We start from the raw sequence: 16925 nt of genomic DNA on the forward strand, positions 1-16925 counted from the left end.
TAAAACAAACTGTATCCTTCATGTGCAATAAAGCAGATTGCCAAAAACAACACTCAATTTGAATACATATTGAATTCCTAAACATGGGTACACTTTTTGATTCAGTTAAGCTTTCGGACACTAGCCTGAAGAAAATTTCAACCCAAAGTCTCAAATGTAACAAATTGTTGATAAATAGGTGAAATTTATTCAGTACAATTTCTGAATGTTTACCTACAATGCCAATCTGATTTTCTTTTAACTTAACCTGCCTATTTCCCAACTGAAGGGATACTTCAACAAAAGGACAGTAAAAGCCTCACTTTAGAATAATCATGGGATCATACCTTGCTGCCACTCATATCAAAGCTTCATAAAATGAAGCATGCATTCCACACTGATCGCCTGATTGGCTCTATAAATGTGTTGACATTGGCACCTATTTTTTAATGCCATGTAGCAAAGCTTCAAAATCAGATATTCCATTGCATTCAATATGAATAGCCACAGCTCCTAGAACTTTTGCTCGAATCTCACTAATCACATCCCCTGAAACAGCACCAAAATGACTTTAGAAGATCACCTTCCCCAACAATTCTGCTCCATTCTCCAGCTCAATGTTTTCATTCTTTGAGTTTCATTATTACCAGAGTATCATCAGCAATGGCTTTCCTTCTTCTGTCACCTAACCTAAAATGCCCTTATCTCTCAAATGCATATACTTGACTCCTCCTTATCGAGTTGCTTCCCTTTACTGACACCATTCAAAGATATAGGGTCAATGTCCACTTATATACAGAAGACACCCCATTCTAACTTGCCACCACCACTCTCAAACCAGCCACTACCTCTTTATTGTCATTGAGAGAAGGACCTCTGGTGGGAATGGCTGCCCCCATGGATCTAACATTACACAGAACATAGGACATAGAATATAGCACAGCACAATACGGGCCCTTCAGCCCTCAATGTTGTACCAACCTTTAGTCCTATTCTAGGTTCAGACTAACCTACCTTTCTTAGTACTATCTTCCATGTGCCTCTCAAAGAGTCACTTAATTGACCAGAATGTATCTGACTCTACTGACACTGCTGGGAGCACATCCCATGCACCCACCACTCTCTGTGTAAAGAAAACTGACATCTCCCCTAAACCTTCCTCCAATTACCTTAAAATTATGCCCCTCATGATAAACATTTCTGCCCAAGAAATATCTATGGCCACCCATTCTATGCCTCTCAACATTTTGTACACCTCTATCAAGTCACCTCTCGTCCTTCTTCGCTCCAATGAGAAAAGCCATGCTCCCTCAATGTTTCTTCACAAAATACGCCCTCCAGTCCAGGCAGAATCCTGGTAAATCTCCTCTGCATCCTCTCTCAAGCTTTCACAGTTTTCCTCTAATGAGGTGACGAGAACTGAACACAATATTGCAAGTGTGGTCTAACCAGGACTCTATAGAGCTGCAGCATAACCTCTTGGCTCTTAAACTCAATCTCCCTGCTAGTAAAAGCCAACACACCACATGCCTTCTTAACAACCCTATCAACCGGATGGCAATATTGAGGTATCTATGGACATGGACCCGAAGATCCCTTTGTTCCTTCACACTGCCAAGAATCCTGTCTTTAACCCTGTAATCCGCATTCAAATTTGACCTTCCAAAGTGAATCACTTCACACTTTTCCAGGTTGAACTCCATTTGCCATTTATTGGCCCAGTTCTGCATCCTGTCAATGTCTTGCTGCAACCTACGACAGCCCTCCAAACTATTCACAATTCCACCAACCTGCGTGTCATCAGCACACTTATTAACGCACCCTTACACTTCCTCATCAATATCATTTATAAAAATCACAAAGAGCATAAACGAAATATACAATTGTTGAAGGATATTCTCTACTTGTCCATATGTTGTGCTATGCTGGCCTGCAGCCTGTACCTCCAGTAAAATATTGCTTATTTGACCGTGTATATTGCCATTAAGCAGGAAATTGGCTTCGATGTCTTACCTGAAAATGTAAGATTCATGAAAAATTAAGAAACCACAATTGTATGCAGAAGATCTACGTCAATTTAAAACAGTCTTTTAACTCAGTTTCTTTCTAAGATTGCTCGTGATTATAACCTGTCATTGACTTCATTTTCTTATGTTTTGAAAGTAGTCCCTTACTCATTAGCAAGCCGATGTAATTTATGTAAATTACACCTCCACTTCTTGGTTTTATGTATTGTTGTTAGTGAAAAAAAATCACAACATTGGGCTGCGATGTATTTAAATTCATTATTAAATTCTGTACAATAGAGTGCAAACAGGATCAACTTTAACAGAAACATATTGCGCTGAAGTTGCTGCAAATGCAGAATGCATGTTGTACCAACATAGACTGTTCCCCATACACTGGTGCATTTGTTGCTTTGAAAATACCATGTCTTTTAAGGACACCCATTTCAATAAAACAGGTATAAACAGGTGAAATCGTACTATGGTACCACTCTTATCACCCAATATTGTACACGTTTCTGGCATAAAAATTGGGCAGACTTTCTGCTGCCTGGCACCTCTGAATGGCACTCTTAAGTTGCTCATTAGAAGCCTGTGAAGAGTATGTGGGATGATGTACTCAATGTTTTAACCACCCTTGACCTATGTTGAGCACCTCCATTGAAAGTAAATTGTAAAAACTCTTTATAACTAACTTTTTATCATGTGGTTTCATACCTGACTATGAGTTCAAGTTCAAGAAAGGCTTGTTGAGGAGAAGGCAAAGTCTAGAAATGTTGTCACAGCTAAACTTCAAAGATATGCTATTTATAATGGTCATACTAAGTACTGCTTGCATGGTAATCATTAATATACCTGGTTCTGACCTTATTAGGTACCTACATTAGGCAAGTATTAATTCATCCAATATTAGGTAAAGTTTAATCATATTCTTCTTGCGCATGTGAGCTTAACACTGTGTCCCATTGTAGAGTGTTTGAACTCTACCTGCATAGGTCTACTTATGCTCTGTGACATTATTGCAAGGTTACTCCATGGTCCTTACACAACAGCCCCCTGTGCAAATCTTGACTTGATTATACCAGCCAATGATTTGGTCATAGAGTTAAAACTATGTTAATTCTCTGGTAGTCCAATCACATTAGCTCAACAAAAGCAATCTGAAACCAACACAGATAGACAGAGATGACACCGTCAATCCATAATCTCATTATAGAGGAAACAAAATTTTCAATAGCTTTAGATTACTCTTCAGCAAACCAGCAGTAATGGTATCACAGTCTGTGATACAGCTGTACAAATGTCATCACATATCAGAGATATGGTGATTATTGGCAGTTGAAAACTGTGCAACAAATGAACAAAATACATTCAATTGCAAGTTGAAGATTTTCCAGGAAATAATGTGAAGATACCTATACATATCTGGGTTCACAGACTTACAATAAACCACTTGATTTTGGTAACAAGCTTTAAGACATCATCTGGAAAGACAGTGTGGATCTTTCAAAGGCAAATCATATTTAACCAGTTTGATTGCGTTTTCTGATCAAGTTTCAGAGAGAGTGATGAAGCTAGTGTAGCTGGTGTGCATGCGCTTCCAAAAGGCATTCAATAAAGTGTCCCATGATGGAATATTTGAAACCTATGGTATTAAAGTAACAGTGGTCTGCATGCTTATAATCTTCTTTTTCTGTTCTCTCCCTTTTCATTACTGTCTTTCTAAATCATGCTCCTAACGTAATCATTTGTTGTTGTTTTAAATTTGATTTTGCACTCGCTGCATTTAGGTTTAACTTGTCCAAAATAACCTGAAAAATGCTTTTGAAGGGTTTATCCTCAATTATAATTCCTAACTACTAGGTTAGGATCCCTACAGTATGAAAACACGCCCTTCGACCCAACAACCCCACACCAACCCTCCAAAGAGTAACCCACCCAGACCCACTTCCCTACTCTATGTTTACCTCTGACTTGGCAATTTAGCATGGCCAATGCACCTGACTTACACATTTGTGATTGTGGAAGGAAACCGAAGCACCCGGAGAAAACACACACAGACAGACAGTTCCCCGAGGCAGGAATCGAACCCAGTCCCTGGTGCTGAGAGGCAACAGTGCTAACCACTGAGCCACTGTGCTGCCCCAAATACCTTGTCAACAAGGGAAGAAGGTGATACTGCAGTGATATTTTCACCACACTAGTAATCCAGAGACCCAGGTAAGGCTCTGGGAACCCATCAGTGCATATGGTGGAATTTGCATTCAATAAAATCTGGAATTGCAAGTCCAATAAAGATGAAGAAATTATTGTTGATTGTCACCTGCGTCACTAATGGCCTTTAGTGAGAGAAAATTGCTCTCCTTATCAGGATTGGCCTACACATGATTTCAGACCCACAACAATGCAGTTGCCTCTTTACTGCCCTCTGAAATGGCCCAGCAAGGCCAGTATCAACTGGAATAAAACTGGAAGGATCACCTGGCATCAACCTAGGCACTGAAAAAGACATGGCAAACTCTGCCCCACTGAGCCTGCAAAGTCCCAATCACCAATAACTGGGGGAGGGATACTGTCAAATTTGGGAGATCTGCCTCATAGACTGGTCAAGCAACAGTCTGATATAGTCACAGTCACAGAATCATACTTTACACACAATGTCACAGACAACACTATTACCATTTTTGGGTATATTCTGTCCCAGGACAGATTCATCAGAGGTGGTGGCACAATGATATATAGTCAAGAGGAAGTTTTTTTTTAATTCATTCACGAGATCTGGGCTTCACTGGCTAGGCCACATTTAATATCCACCCAGAGGGCAATTAATTGTCAGACACATTCCTGTGGATCTGGAGTCACATGTAGGCCACATCAGGTAAGGACAGCCGTTTCTTTCCCCAACAGATGGGGCTCTTCCTGATAACTCACAATGGTTTCTTAGCGACCATTAGACTCTTAATCCCAGATATTTACTGAATTCAAATTCCACTACATAGTAAGGCAGGATTAGAACCTAGGTGCCCAGAACATTACCAGGATCTCTGGATTAATAATCGAGCAATAATAGTCTAGTGATAATACCAGTTGGCCAAGCAATAATACCACTAGATCATTGCCTCCCCATATTCCTACTTGCCCTAAGAGTCCTCAGTATAGACTCCAGACCCCATGCCACCCAGTTCTAATAGATGTTAGCTGGATGCAGTGATCACACATCGCTGACCATACGACAAGTGAACCCTGTCTATTCCTAGAAGCAAATGAATCATTTTTTTAAATGATTTTTTTTTGCTTTATTTGCTGCTAAATAAAAGTGTATATTTGCCACTGAAGGTTTTCCAGTATATCATTATCTACATTGAACAATGAGAAGGTGGTATCATATGTTGTGCATTAACAAACAAGTTATTAGTCCCTTAGACAGGGTTCAAAAATGGTATGACGCTAAGGACAGGAAACCTGTGCAGTTTGTTTCTTAAATAGAATGCATTTATAAATGTGCACTTGTACTTGAAGTGTCCACCATACCACCTAGGTGCCCTGAGAAGTGATTTTTTAAATTCCTGTTGTACTACATGCCTGGTGAAGGACAATCTTGACTGGCAGCCCTTGACTGAATGCACAGATGGGCTTTAGAAATGGTGCCATTCCAGGTATCCCAGGCAAACCCAGCAGTGGTGAATACTTCCACCTTTAATGAGAGAGAAGATAGAACGAGGGAAGTGCCGTCCAGGCTTGGTGCAAAGGCAATGAGGCAAATTGCAGAGAAAACCTACAGTTGAAGAGAACCCATTCATGTAGCTTGCCAAAACTGATGTCTGGTTGATTCTTGGTAAAATTCAGTCTGTAATTCATATTTTCTTTCATGTAATAATTTATTTTCTTCTTGGGCAGAATTTTGTTAACACCTTTACTGTCTGACTTCCACTATAACAAAGGAAAATAAAACTGAAGGTTTTATTCAGTCAGGTATCACACTGGGATCTGGATTGTTCAGTATTAACATCTTCACAACACTCAGCATTCAGATTCTGGAATTTACTGCCTGCGAGTATGACAGAGACAAATTAAATCATGGCTTTCAGAAGGGAATTGGATAATTTCATGGAGAAGCAGTTTCCCAGGAATTCAAGGGAAAAGGAGAGAATAGCATTGGCTGAGTAGCCCTTAAACAGAGCTGACATGAAGACAAGTGGCTGAATTGGCTCTTTCTGGGTTGTAGCCATTCCATGTTATATTCCAACATGGTCATCACCAAGAGATGCCCAATGTCTATTTGTCTCTTTTCTATCCAATTCTAACTGTTCCACTATTTGGGGATGCACTCTCTGTTGGTTAGACTTGAACCCCTGCAATGGCCTCCTCACATCTCTTCACCTCTCAGTCCCGTTTTCCTCTGTTAAGCCACTCTTTAAATTGCACCAATTGCACCCAATGCTCTCTATGGGATTCAGTATCAAACTTTGTTTTATAATGAAGCACTTTGGGATGTTTTATTATGGTAACTGTGCTGTATAAGTATTAATTTCTCATTTAAAGTTCAAATTGTATTTTTATCTCCTTGCCATCTGTCACCTCTTTCCACCCATTCCACCTCCTACAACCTTTCCCTTGAATACTCTGATTCTTCATCTGAGGGGAGGATCACTGGGGAATGCTTATCTTTCTCAAGCAGTCACTTCCCACATTTATGACACATCAGTGAGTATTTGTTTGTCATGTAATAGTGGGGTTGTGGTGGTAGCAGGGGAAGATATCCATGGTTCAGTATGTATCAGGTATTCATAACTGGACATTTCCAACAGGAATCAAGTAGACCTGACTAATTCTCTTTTACTAAACTAGACACACAGAAGCTAACTGCAGCAATTTTATATCCAGCCCTGCTAATAACAGTTTGTTCAGCTCAGTATAAAATCAAACTTGGAATGCCTCAGCTCCACAATGAGTCAATTTGGACTTCTATTTAAATTCATTCAGGATAATGTGATGCACAGATAAAATTGGATTTCTAGAATCAAATTGTCAATGTATTGTATGGTGGCAACCTGTTGTTTTGTGACTAGACTTTAAGTTTAAAATAAAACTTAATCAAGTTAATGAGACACGATTTCCCACACACAGCCATGATGACTATCCCTAATCAGTCCTTACCTTTCCAAATATAAGTCCTACCCCTCAATCTCCTCCAACAACTTACCCACAACTGACATCAGGCCCACCGGTCTATAGTTTCCTGACTTGTCCTTACTGCCTTTCTTAAATAATAGCATCACATTAGCCAACCTCCAGTTTTCTGGTATCTCACCTATGGCTATCAATGATACAAACACCTCAGCAATCAATTCCCTAGCTTCTCAGAGTTCTGGGATACACCTGATCAGGTCCTCAGGATTTATCTACTTTTGCATTTTAAGACATCCACCACCTCCTCCCCTGTAGTATGGATACTTTTCAAGGTATCACTATTTCTCCAAGTTCTCCAGCTTACATATCCTTTTCCACAGTAAACACTAATGCAAAATACTCATTTAGTAATGAAGAGGATTGATGAAAGCAGAGTAGTGGCATGATCTATATGGGCTTCAGTAAGATGTTCAACAAGGTTCCACATGGTAGACTAATTAGCAAGGTTAGACCACATGGAATACAGGGAACTCTAGCCATTTGGATACAAAATTGGCTCGAGGGTAGGATACAGTGGGTAGTTGTAGGGGACTGCTTTTTGGACTGGAGGCCTACGATCAGTAGTGTGCTGCAAAGATCAGTGTTGGGTCCACTGCTTTTTGTCATTTATGTAAAAGATCTGGATGTGAATTTGGGGGGACAGTTAGCACGTTTGCAGATGACACAAAAATTATGGTGGAGTGGACAGCCAAGAAGGTTACCTTAGAACACACCTGGCCCTTGATCAGATGGGTGAATGGAATGAGGAGTTGCAGATGGAGCTTAATTTAGATAAATGTGAAGTGCTTCATGCCAGGAAGGCAAATCAGGGCAGCACTTATATACTTAATGGCAAGATCCTGGGGAGTGCTGTCAAACAAAGAGACCTTGGAAAGTTCCTTAAAAGTGGAATCACAGGTACTCAGAGTAGTGAAGAAGGCATTTGGTATGCTTGCCTTTATTGGTCAATGCATTGAATTTAGGAATTGGGAGGTCATGTTAAGGCTGAACAGGACATTGGTTAGGTCACATTTGGAATACTGTTTTCATTCTAGTCTCCCTGCTAGAGGAAGGATGTTGTAAAACCTGAAAGGCTTCAGAAAAGATTAACAAGAATATTGCCAGGATTGGAGAGTTTGAGCTATAGGGAGAGGCTGAGCAGTCATTGGCTACTTTCCCTGGAGAGTCATTGGCTGAGGGGTGACCTTATAGAGGTTTACAAAATCATAAGGAGCATGGATAGAATGAATAGCCAAAGTCTTATCCCCAGGGTGGGGGAGCCCAAAACTAGAAGGCTTGGGTTTAAGGTGAGAGAGGTAAGATTTAATAGAGACCCCAGGAACAAGGTTTTCACGTGGAGAGTGTTGCATATATGGCTATCAGAGGAAGTGATGGAAACTGCTACAATTATAACATATTAAAAGGCGTCCCGTGTGGATACTTTAATTGGAACGATTTGGAGGGATAAGGGCAGCATGATGGTTCAGCGGTTAACACTGCTCGCTCACAGCACCAGGGACCCTGGTTTGATTCTACCCTTGGATGACTGACTGTGTGGAGTTTTCAAATTCTCCCTATGCCTGCATGGATTTTGTCCTGGTGCTCCAATTTCTTCCCACAGTCCATAGATGTGCAGGTTAAGTGGATTAGCCATGAGAAAGGTCGGGACAGGGTTGGGGAGGCATGTATCTGAGTGGGATGCTCTCTAGAAGATCGGTATGGACTTGATGGGCAGAACAAACTGCTTCCAGACCGTAAAGTTTTGATGAATGCTATGAAATGCTGGCAAATGGGACTAGATTTATTCTGGATATCTGGTTTGCATGAATGAGTTGGGTCAAAGGGTCTGTTTTTGTGCTGTATGGCCCTATAACTCAGTGACTTCAACTTTACTGTTATTTATTCATACTTAGACTGTATAACATTGAGACATGGTACAAATTGTTAATTCTGAAATCAAGCATTTCAGGTTATGGAAATAGCTATGTAACAGTCAAAAAATAAAAATTAGTCACTAATGGAATATTTCTCATATGGCGACCCACTTTTTTTGCACCTTTAAGCATAATTCTTACCATATTTATTACTATTGCGCAGAGTCAGAAGGTAATGGATTCAAGTCTCACTCCAAGACCTAAAAATGCTGCTGAGCACTTCAGAGTCATACTGAGAGAGTTTTACATTCTTAAAAGATTTCATCCTACAAAGAGAATGTTAAACCTGAGCTATATCAGTCCATTCAAGTAAGTCAAGTCAATTCTTAACCTTTAACGAACACAAGCAAAAACACATCACCAATTATTTAATGAATCTGTGTATATGGGAACTTGTAAATTAATTCGATCACAACAAAACAACAGGTACTTGTCAACTCACTGCAAGCTACTTTGGGTTGTCCTGAAGATCAATGAAATAATCTCTACTCCTTCTACCAATTAAAAAAGTACATTGTTGCCTGTCTGAAAGGTCACCTGGCTCTCCTGGCCAATTAATATTAATTCTAGGAGAAGTTAACAAGCCAAGCGTCAGGCAATTTAAGTCAACTGCCAATTACTAATATAGTTCTTTGAGCCACTAAATTAAATGTTGCAACTAACAGAGTTTACACTTTGTCTATACTAAATAAAATGTTTCATACAAGACCATAAGACACCGGAGCAGAAATCAGCCTATTCAGCCCATTGAGTCTTCTCCACCATTCAATCATGGCTGAGAAGATTCTCAAACCCATTCTCCCACTTTCTCCCTGTAACCCTTGATCCCCTTGACAAACAAGAACCTAGCTATCTCCATCCTAAATATGGAGTTTCGATTAGAGTAGTGCTGGAAAAGCACAGCAGGTCAGGCAGCATCCGAGCAGCAGGGAAATCGATGTTTCGGGCAAAAGCCCTTTTGCCCAAAATGTCGATTTTCCTGCTCCTTGGAATGTTGCATGAACTGCTGTGCTTCTCCAGCACTACTCTAATCACAACTCTGATTTACAGAGTCCTCACTTTCACCATGCTAAATATACTCAATGACCTGGTCTCCACAGCCTTCTGTGGCAGTGAATGCCATAGATTCATCGCTCTCTGGCTGAAAAAGGTTTTTCTTATCGCTGTCCTAAAAGGTCTTCCCTTTACTCTAAGGCGGTGCCCTCGGGTCCTAGCCTCTCCTACCTATGTCTGTATGCATCTCCTCTTGCATTTTTCTACAGTAAACTCTTACTTCTACAATTATAAAATACACTGTCCACTAAATGCATCACATTGTAAAGACATCACCAGTGAGTGCTTCAGTATCATCATTGGTAGAAGACTATAGAATAATAGGTTTAAGGATGCCCTCATCATCCTCTTCATTAGTCGCCAAGGTGGTGGAGAAGATGTTATTTCATCACGTAGGCCACAGTCAAGATGCAGTTCAGGGTGATATTAAAGAACCTTGATTAGGATATATGCCTGAGATTTCTAAGAAAATCCAATGAGTAGGCCATCTACACCGCCACCCCCCCCCCAAAAAAAAAGCAAGCTGTGTATTAAAAACAGAGAGCAATAAAAATACAATGGAAAAGTAAATGACTCCATTTCAACAGCTCTACCATTCTGGTCCTGCTGAGCACAAACAATTAAATCCACCCCCATGGTCTTCGCTGTCAATGTGACACATCTTTGGAGGCTCAGTTATTATTTATAGACGTAGAGGAAGAAGTTCAATGAAATGAATATAAGAAAGGACCACGACAGATTAAACTGCAGAGTAAAATAACAATGTGAAAAACATCATTTTTCTGATGAATTTCTCCAGCATCAATATATTGCAAACAAGGAAAGAGCTGTACGTATGCAAATAATAAGGATCAACGTCATTAAATGAGCAGAAAATTGAAACAATCCCATTTTGCATTCACTCCAAAGATTAGGTTTGTAGCAAATTGATTTTAGTAACATAAGTGTGAGGGAGTACAATAAGGTGCAGGATTCCCAGTAAACAAATCTCTTGACATGATTCCATCCACATTTTACAGGGATTGAAATGCACAATATCATACAATGAAGGTAACCAGTGTATAGGTAAGTTATTACATATTAATTGCAGCTCCCTCCCAGTTACAACATACAATCCCCATATTCACACTGTAAAGTTTATTTTACCTGGATAATATCTAGCCAGGCCAGTCGCACTTCCAAACACCTGCCACATTAATGTGGGGTCTTTATCTTTGTTCTTCTTGAAAATGCTATCCAGCGCTGAAGTCCAGCTTAGCTCATTTAGAACAATAGTTGCTGCCAAGAAAGAAACACTTGGTTAATTATTAGCCAGTTACTTTGATGCCCAAATATAAGGCAAAGTAGTTACTTGCTGTTTCATTACTCTACACTTTAATAGTTTATATTAGTTAAACATGTAACACACAATAGGAATCCATGCAGCTTAGATTCAGTACTTCCCTAAAACGTGCAAATATTCATGAAAGAAATCAAGTACAACATTTATTTTCAGTCACACAGATAGAGAAAGATTAATAAAATGGCCAATAATCGGGCAATAACTTGAATGTGTCATATCTTCACTGCTCAGAATCAATTAGACCTTGCTTTGTGTTGCTGATCTCAGATTCTGACAATTTATGCTCCTTATTAGAGTTATCGCACAAGAATGATTCTCCACTTCTAACTCGCACTAGCTTTTTTGTTTTAACTTACACGCAGAACTGAAGGAGAATATATTTTGGGAAGGTTCATCAGAGCAAGAGCTGAACACTCATCACACTGCCACCTATCCTCCCAAACACAGTTGTTTTCCAGAAAATTGTTGTTTTTTCCAAAGTTGGACATCCACTAGCCCCAACAGAAACTTGCTGATCTCACATCTGTGCTGCTGTGGTGAGACTTTCATCTTGGAAACACTATTATAACCATTTAATATAACATTGAAAACAAAGTAAAATATGAGGCAATAAAAAGCCACCTGGCCTAAGAAAGATTTCTCAATTTCTTAATAGCTGAGCATTAAAAAGAATTAACTATGAAACTCCCTGATTTGTCAGTCTCATTGATGACTGAGTTAAACATATAGGCTTGGGCAACTGATTTGCCTGCCAACAGCCCACATTCTCCACTGATACTGTCAAGAACAGAAACTTCTTATATCTCCATCAGTAAAAGAGGTTACTTTTTTATGGAGCAGTGGAGCTACTATTCAGCATTAATTCCCATCCTCTGTGGCACTGTTCCTGTCACTAACACATTGCTTCTCAAACTTCTCTGGGGTGGGGGGGGGGGGGGGGGGGGGGAGGGTTGTAGCATTTATTTCAAATTGGCAGAATCCAGTCTAAGTTTTTAAGAGTTGAGTAGCCTATTTAGCTCTATCCAACCCAGTTCTGACTTTTAATAGGATCAAGGTTGATCGATGAACTAACTCCGTAGATCTATGATTGGTACCAGAAGTGTGAAGAACTTTGGGCCAATCTCCATTTTAAAACTGAACATTGATGTCGTATCAATTACCATTTGAGGAAAAGAGTCCAATTTTTACCGTGTAGTGTGTGCAAGTCTTAAAGTTTTAAGTCTGTGTCCCAGTCCTAGGGACTCCACAACAAGTATAATACTAAACAACACTCAAGGTTTGTGCGAAGATTTGTAGCTCGGGTGCTCGTTGTTGTGGTTCTGTTCGCCGAGCTGGAAGTTCTTGTTGCAAACGTTTCGTCCCCTGGCTAGGCGACATCATCAGTGCTTTGGAGCCTCCTGCGAAGCACTTCTTTGATGTTTCTTCTGGTATTTATAGTGGTCTGTCCTTGCCGCTTCCGGGTGTCAGTTTCAGCTGTCCGCTGTAGTGGTTGGTATATTGGGTCCAGGTCGATGTGTTTGTTGATGGAGTTTGTGGATGAATACCATGCCTCTAGGAATTCCCTGGCTGTTTTCTGTCTGGCTTGCCCTATGATAGTAGTGTTTTCCCAATCAAATTCATGTTGCTTGTTGTTTCAAGGTTTGTGCGAAGATTTGTAGCTCGGGTGCTCGTTGTTGTGGTTCTGTTCGCCGAGCTGGAAGTTCTTGTTGCAAACGTTTCGTCCCCTGGCTAAGCGACATCAGTGACTAAACAACACTCAAAATGAAAATATTGCATTCAAGAAAGTTTTATTATTATTTTTGCGAAACTAAGTATTCACTCTCACATATCACTGAAATGAGTGCACTTGCTTCTCATTGTTTAACTATCAAGTCCTGCGCATTTAAAAACTTTTCCTCTCTTGTAGAAAGTAAGTGTGGATCCACCTTACAATCTTTGTGCAGCTCTCTGGGTGGTCCTCTCTTCCACAAGACAGCCAGAGGGTTGTAAATCTATGGAATTCCCTGCCCAGTGAAGTTGCTGATGCTAGTTCACGAGATGCTTTTAAAGCTAAGAAATTTTTTTTTCTGAACAATAAAGGAATTAAGGCTTGTGGTGAGAGAGTGAGAAAGTGGAGCTGAGTCCATGAAAAGAACGGCCACGATCTGATTGAATGGCGGAGAGAGCTCAAAGGGCCAAATAGCCAACTCCTGCTCCTAGTCGTTATATAACATAAAATTATAGCTCAAGCTGAACTTCATTTTTAAACTTGGCTTTATTACATTCATATTAATACCTTCCATTGTTGTATCTCTAAATCTATACTTTCCCTATTATGTCAGTTGATCTTCTTGCTGATTGGAGCTTCACTGTTTATCGATTATGTGAATGGGAGTGTCACCTACTATAAGATCTATGCCAGTGTCACTCTTAGGTTAGCTCCAAGAACATTCAAGGACATGATATAAGAAGTTTTCCTTCTGGAGTTTATTTTATCAGACTGCAAGTATTTGAACACTTATCTATTCATGGGAAGATGTTTACAAACTCATCACACAAGCAGCTTATCATTCCATTGCATTGTACATTTGAATAAAATCAATTAAAGGCTACTTTTATTATGCTTCACAAGAAAAGGTGGCTTGACTAAAATGTACAAGATCTTGAGGGGTCTTAAATAATTGTGTAAAGTCTATAACAGAGGGCCATTGTTTAAAAATCAGTGTCACCTACTGGATTTCTTTTTCTCTCAGAGGGTCACTGGTGTTTGGAACTCTCTTCCAGTAAAGGTGGTAGAAGCAAACTCCTTGAATATTCTTAAGACAGAGTTAGATAGATTCCTTAAGCAAGAGATTGAAAGATTATTGGGGTATGCTGAAATGTGAACTTGAGATTGAATCAGCCACAATCTATTGAATAGGTTCAAGGGGCTAAATGGCCAATCCTGCTCTTAATTCATATATTCATATCCAAGTGCGATCTCCACAAGAGAAATGAAGCAGACAAGCTTCATAGATTCAAAAGAAGAAATCTTCAAGAAAGTGGATGGAAAGAACAGGTAAATCTGGAAATAATATTATACAGTAACAAGCATGAATTCTTTAAAAGTTTGAAGTTTACAGAAAGAAACATTTAGAAAGATTTGAAGATTAAACAATATCTAGCAATCCAGAAGAACAGAATAGTGTCCTTTAACTGTCATTGACACATTACCTATTAAGAGTAAACTAAGAGATAAGTATCTACTTCAAGATTTGTAATGGTTGAGGCATGAGAACTCTTTTACACTGGGTTGAACAAAGGCTTTGAGTTTGAATCCCAGCTTTGACAAGCATTTGGGTTCAAATAATTCAGTACTGAAGCTACTAAACCACCTGTCTTTCATCTATAATCTAAGTGGCTAAAAATCTCCTGTGGAAGAGAAAAAGAGACAACGCTGTTTACACAGAAGTAATATTTTGTTGCGTTGTTGGTTAATTTGTATATGAATAAACCAATGTCAAGCAGACGTTCATCACTAAAATTGTACTGTACATCCAAGCTAAGCTTGCTGTTAGTTGAAGATCTCCAGCTCTTACTTGACATAAATCAAAGTATTAATATCAGCACAATACAGCAAAAGAAAATGAAATACTTCATCACACAAAGGGAACATCATCATCCTCAGTGATTTCTTCCAGATATGCATCTCCATTCTTTTATCACCAGTAAATGACAAAATTGAAAAGCCTTGACAAGAACACTTTTAATTTTATAAATAGAATTGAAATCAATACAACAATCTGGTATAACTCCCTCCAAATAGTAGAGATGAATATATAAATATTGTTGATGATTTATTGTAGGTGTCCTTCTAGCAATGTGTGCAGCAATGTTTGGTGCTTCATGTAAACTGGATCAGTCAATCCTATTTAATTTCTCCTGAGAGACAGAATTGCAGCATGTCCTACTGTGCGCTTCTTGGCAAAAAATTTACGTGAAGTTCACCAACATATATCTCAAGAGATATTCACTGAGGCAACTTCATTAACTTCAACTAAAATCAACCTATTATTTGCCAAGACATGAGAATCTCTATGACTTTGGAACATACGATATTGTTGTGGTGATATTATTAATTAGATGTTACTTGACAGATTCAGCAGCCAAATAATTAGGTACACTTTTAGTTCTGTGTCGAATTTTGAAAAGCAGTCTGTTGCAAATAATTCTGTAATGTGGCAGTGATCAAACTAGCATGACAGCATGAAGAACTCAACTTACAAAGATATTGCACAACCGAACCATGGAGATATCTACTACTTAAACCTAGCTGCCTAAACAGTGTGTGCTTATGTATCCGTGGTCTAAATTACTACACGGAAGCAGTTCCTGTCAGGTGAAAAAAAAATTGTACAACTTCAGGTTTTGGAGCCCAGACAGCAGCATTGATGATATCAGTGACTTCATTTGAGACAATCCCTCTGAAGAAACAGAGAGTAGTACACAGAACATCTAAATTTGTTCAGGGAAAGTTAATGGAAAATTATGAAACAGTTCAACATTTTAACAATACTGTAAATTCTTCAATGTACTGATTATTAAGCACTTGGAATAGTGACTGCTGCAGGGCAAAAGTGAGGACTGCAGATGCTGGAAACCAGAGTTTAGGTTAGAGTGGTGATGGAAAAACACAGCAGGTCAGGTAGCATCCGAGGAGCAGGAAAAGCGACATTTCGGGCAAAAGCCCTTCATCAGGAACAAAGGCAGGAAGCCTCCAGGGTGGAGAGATAAATTGGAGGGTGAGGGGGGATGCTGGGGTGGGGATGGAGGTGATAGGTCAGAGAGGAATGTGGAGCAGATAGGTAGGAAGGGAGATTGGCAGGTAGGACAGGTCATGGGGACAGTGCTGAACTGGAAGGTTGGAAATGAATTAAGGTGGGGGGGGGGGAAATGAGGAAATTGGTGAAGTCCACATTGATGCCTGGGGTTGAAGTGTTCCAAGGCGGAAGATGAGATGATCTTCCTCCAGGCGTCAGGTGGTGAGAGAGCAGTGGTGGAGGAGGCCCAGGACCTGCATGTCCTTGGCAGAGTGGGAGGGGGAGTTGAAATGTTGGGCCACAGGGCAATGGGGTTGATTGGTACGGGTGTCCCTGAGGTGTTCCCTGAAGCGCTCTGCAAGGAGGTGTCCAGTCTCCCCAATGTACAGGAGACTGCATCAGGATACACGGATACAATAAATGATATTGGTGGATGCGCAGGTGAAACTTTGACAGATGACTGCTACATCCAGTTTCAAATTTTGCAATTGTCAGCATAACAATTATAAACAACAGAATTAATATAAGAGGCTGCAAATTGTACTGGAAACTCTGAATATATCCAAAGTGGAAACTCTCCCCTATTACTGTGCATTAACAGTAATAACATATTTTGATAGCCGAGAGGAGTATTTCAATCTGTTCCTACCCTAAAGACCATCAA

At 39.8% G+C, this 16925-nt stretch overlaps 1 protein-coding gene across 4 annotated transcripts in view; it reads right to left on the minus strand.

The window, feature by feature from the left end:
- LOC132826725 (voltage-dependent calcium channel subunit alpha-2/delta-1) overlaps positions 1 to 16925 on the minus strand; it is a 668330-nt gene that overhangs the window by 276310 nt on the left and 375095 nt on the right. For all 4 annotated transcript variants that reach the window (XM_060842844.1, XM_060842843.1, XM_060842845.1 and 1 more), the window contains one exon: positions 11288 to 11419. In XM_060842844.1, coding sequence (XP_060698827.1) covers positions 11288 to 11419 — 132 coding nt within the window. The remainder of the gene's footprint in view (positions 1 to 11287; positions 11420 to 16925) is intronic.

The sequence above is a fragment of the Hemiscyllium ocellatum genome, chromosome 23 (assembly GCF_020745735.1).
Source record: "Hemiscyllium ocellatum isolate sHemOce1 chromosome 23, sHemOce1.pat.X.cur, whole genome shotgun sequence".
Classification (NCBI taxonomy): Eukaryota; Metazoa; Chordata; class Chondrichthyes; order Orectolobiformes; family Hemiscylliidae; genus Hemiscyllium; species Hemiscyllium ocellatum.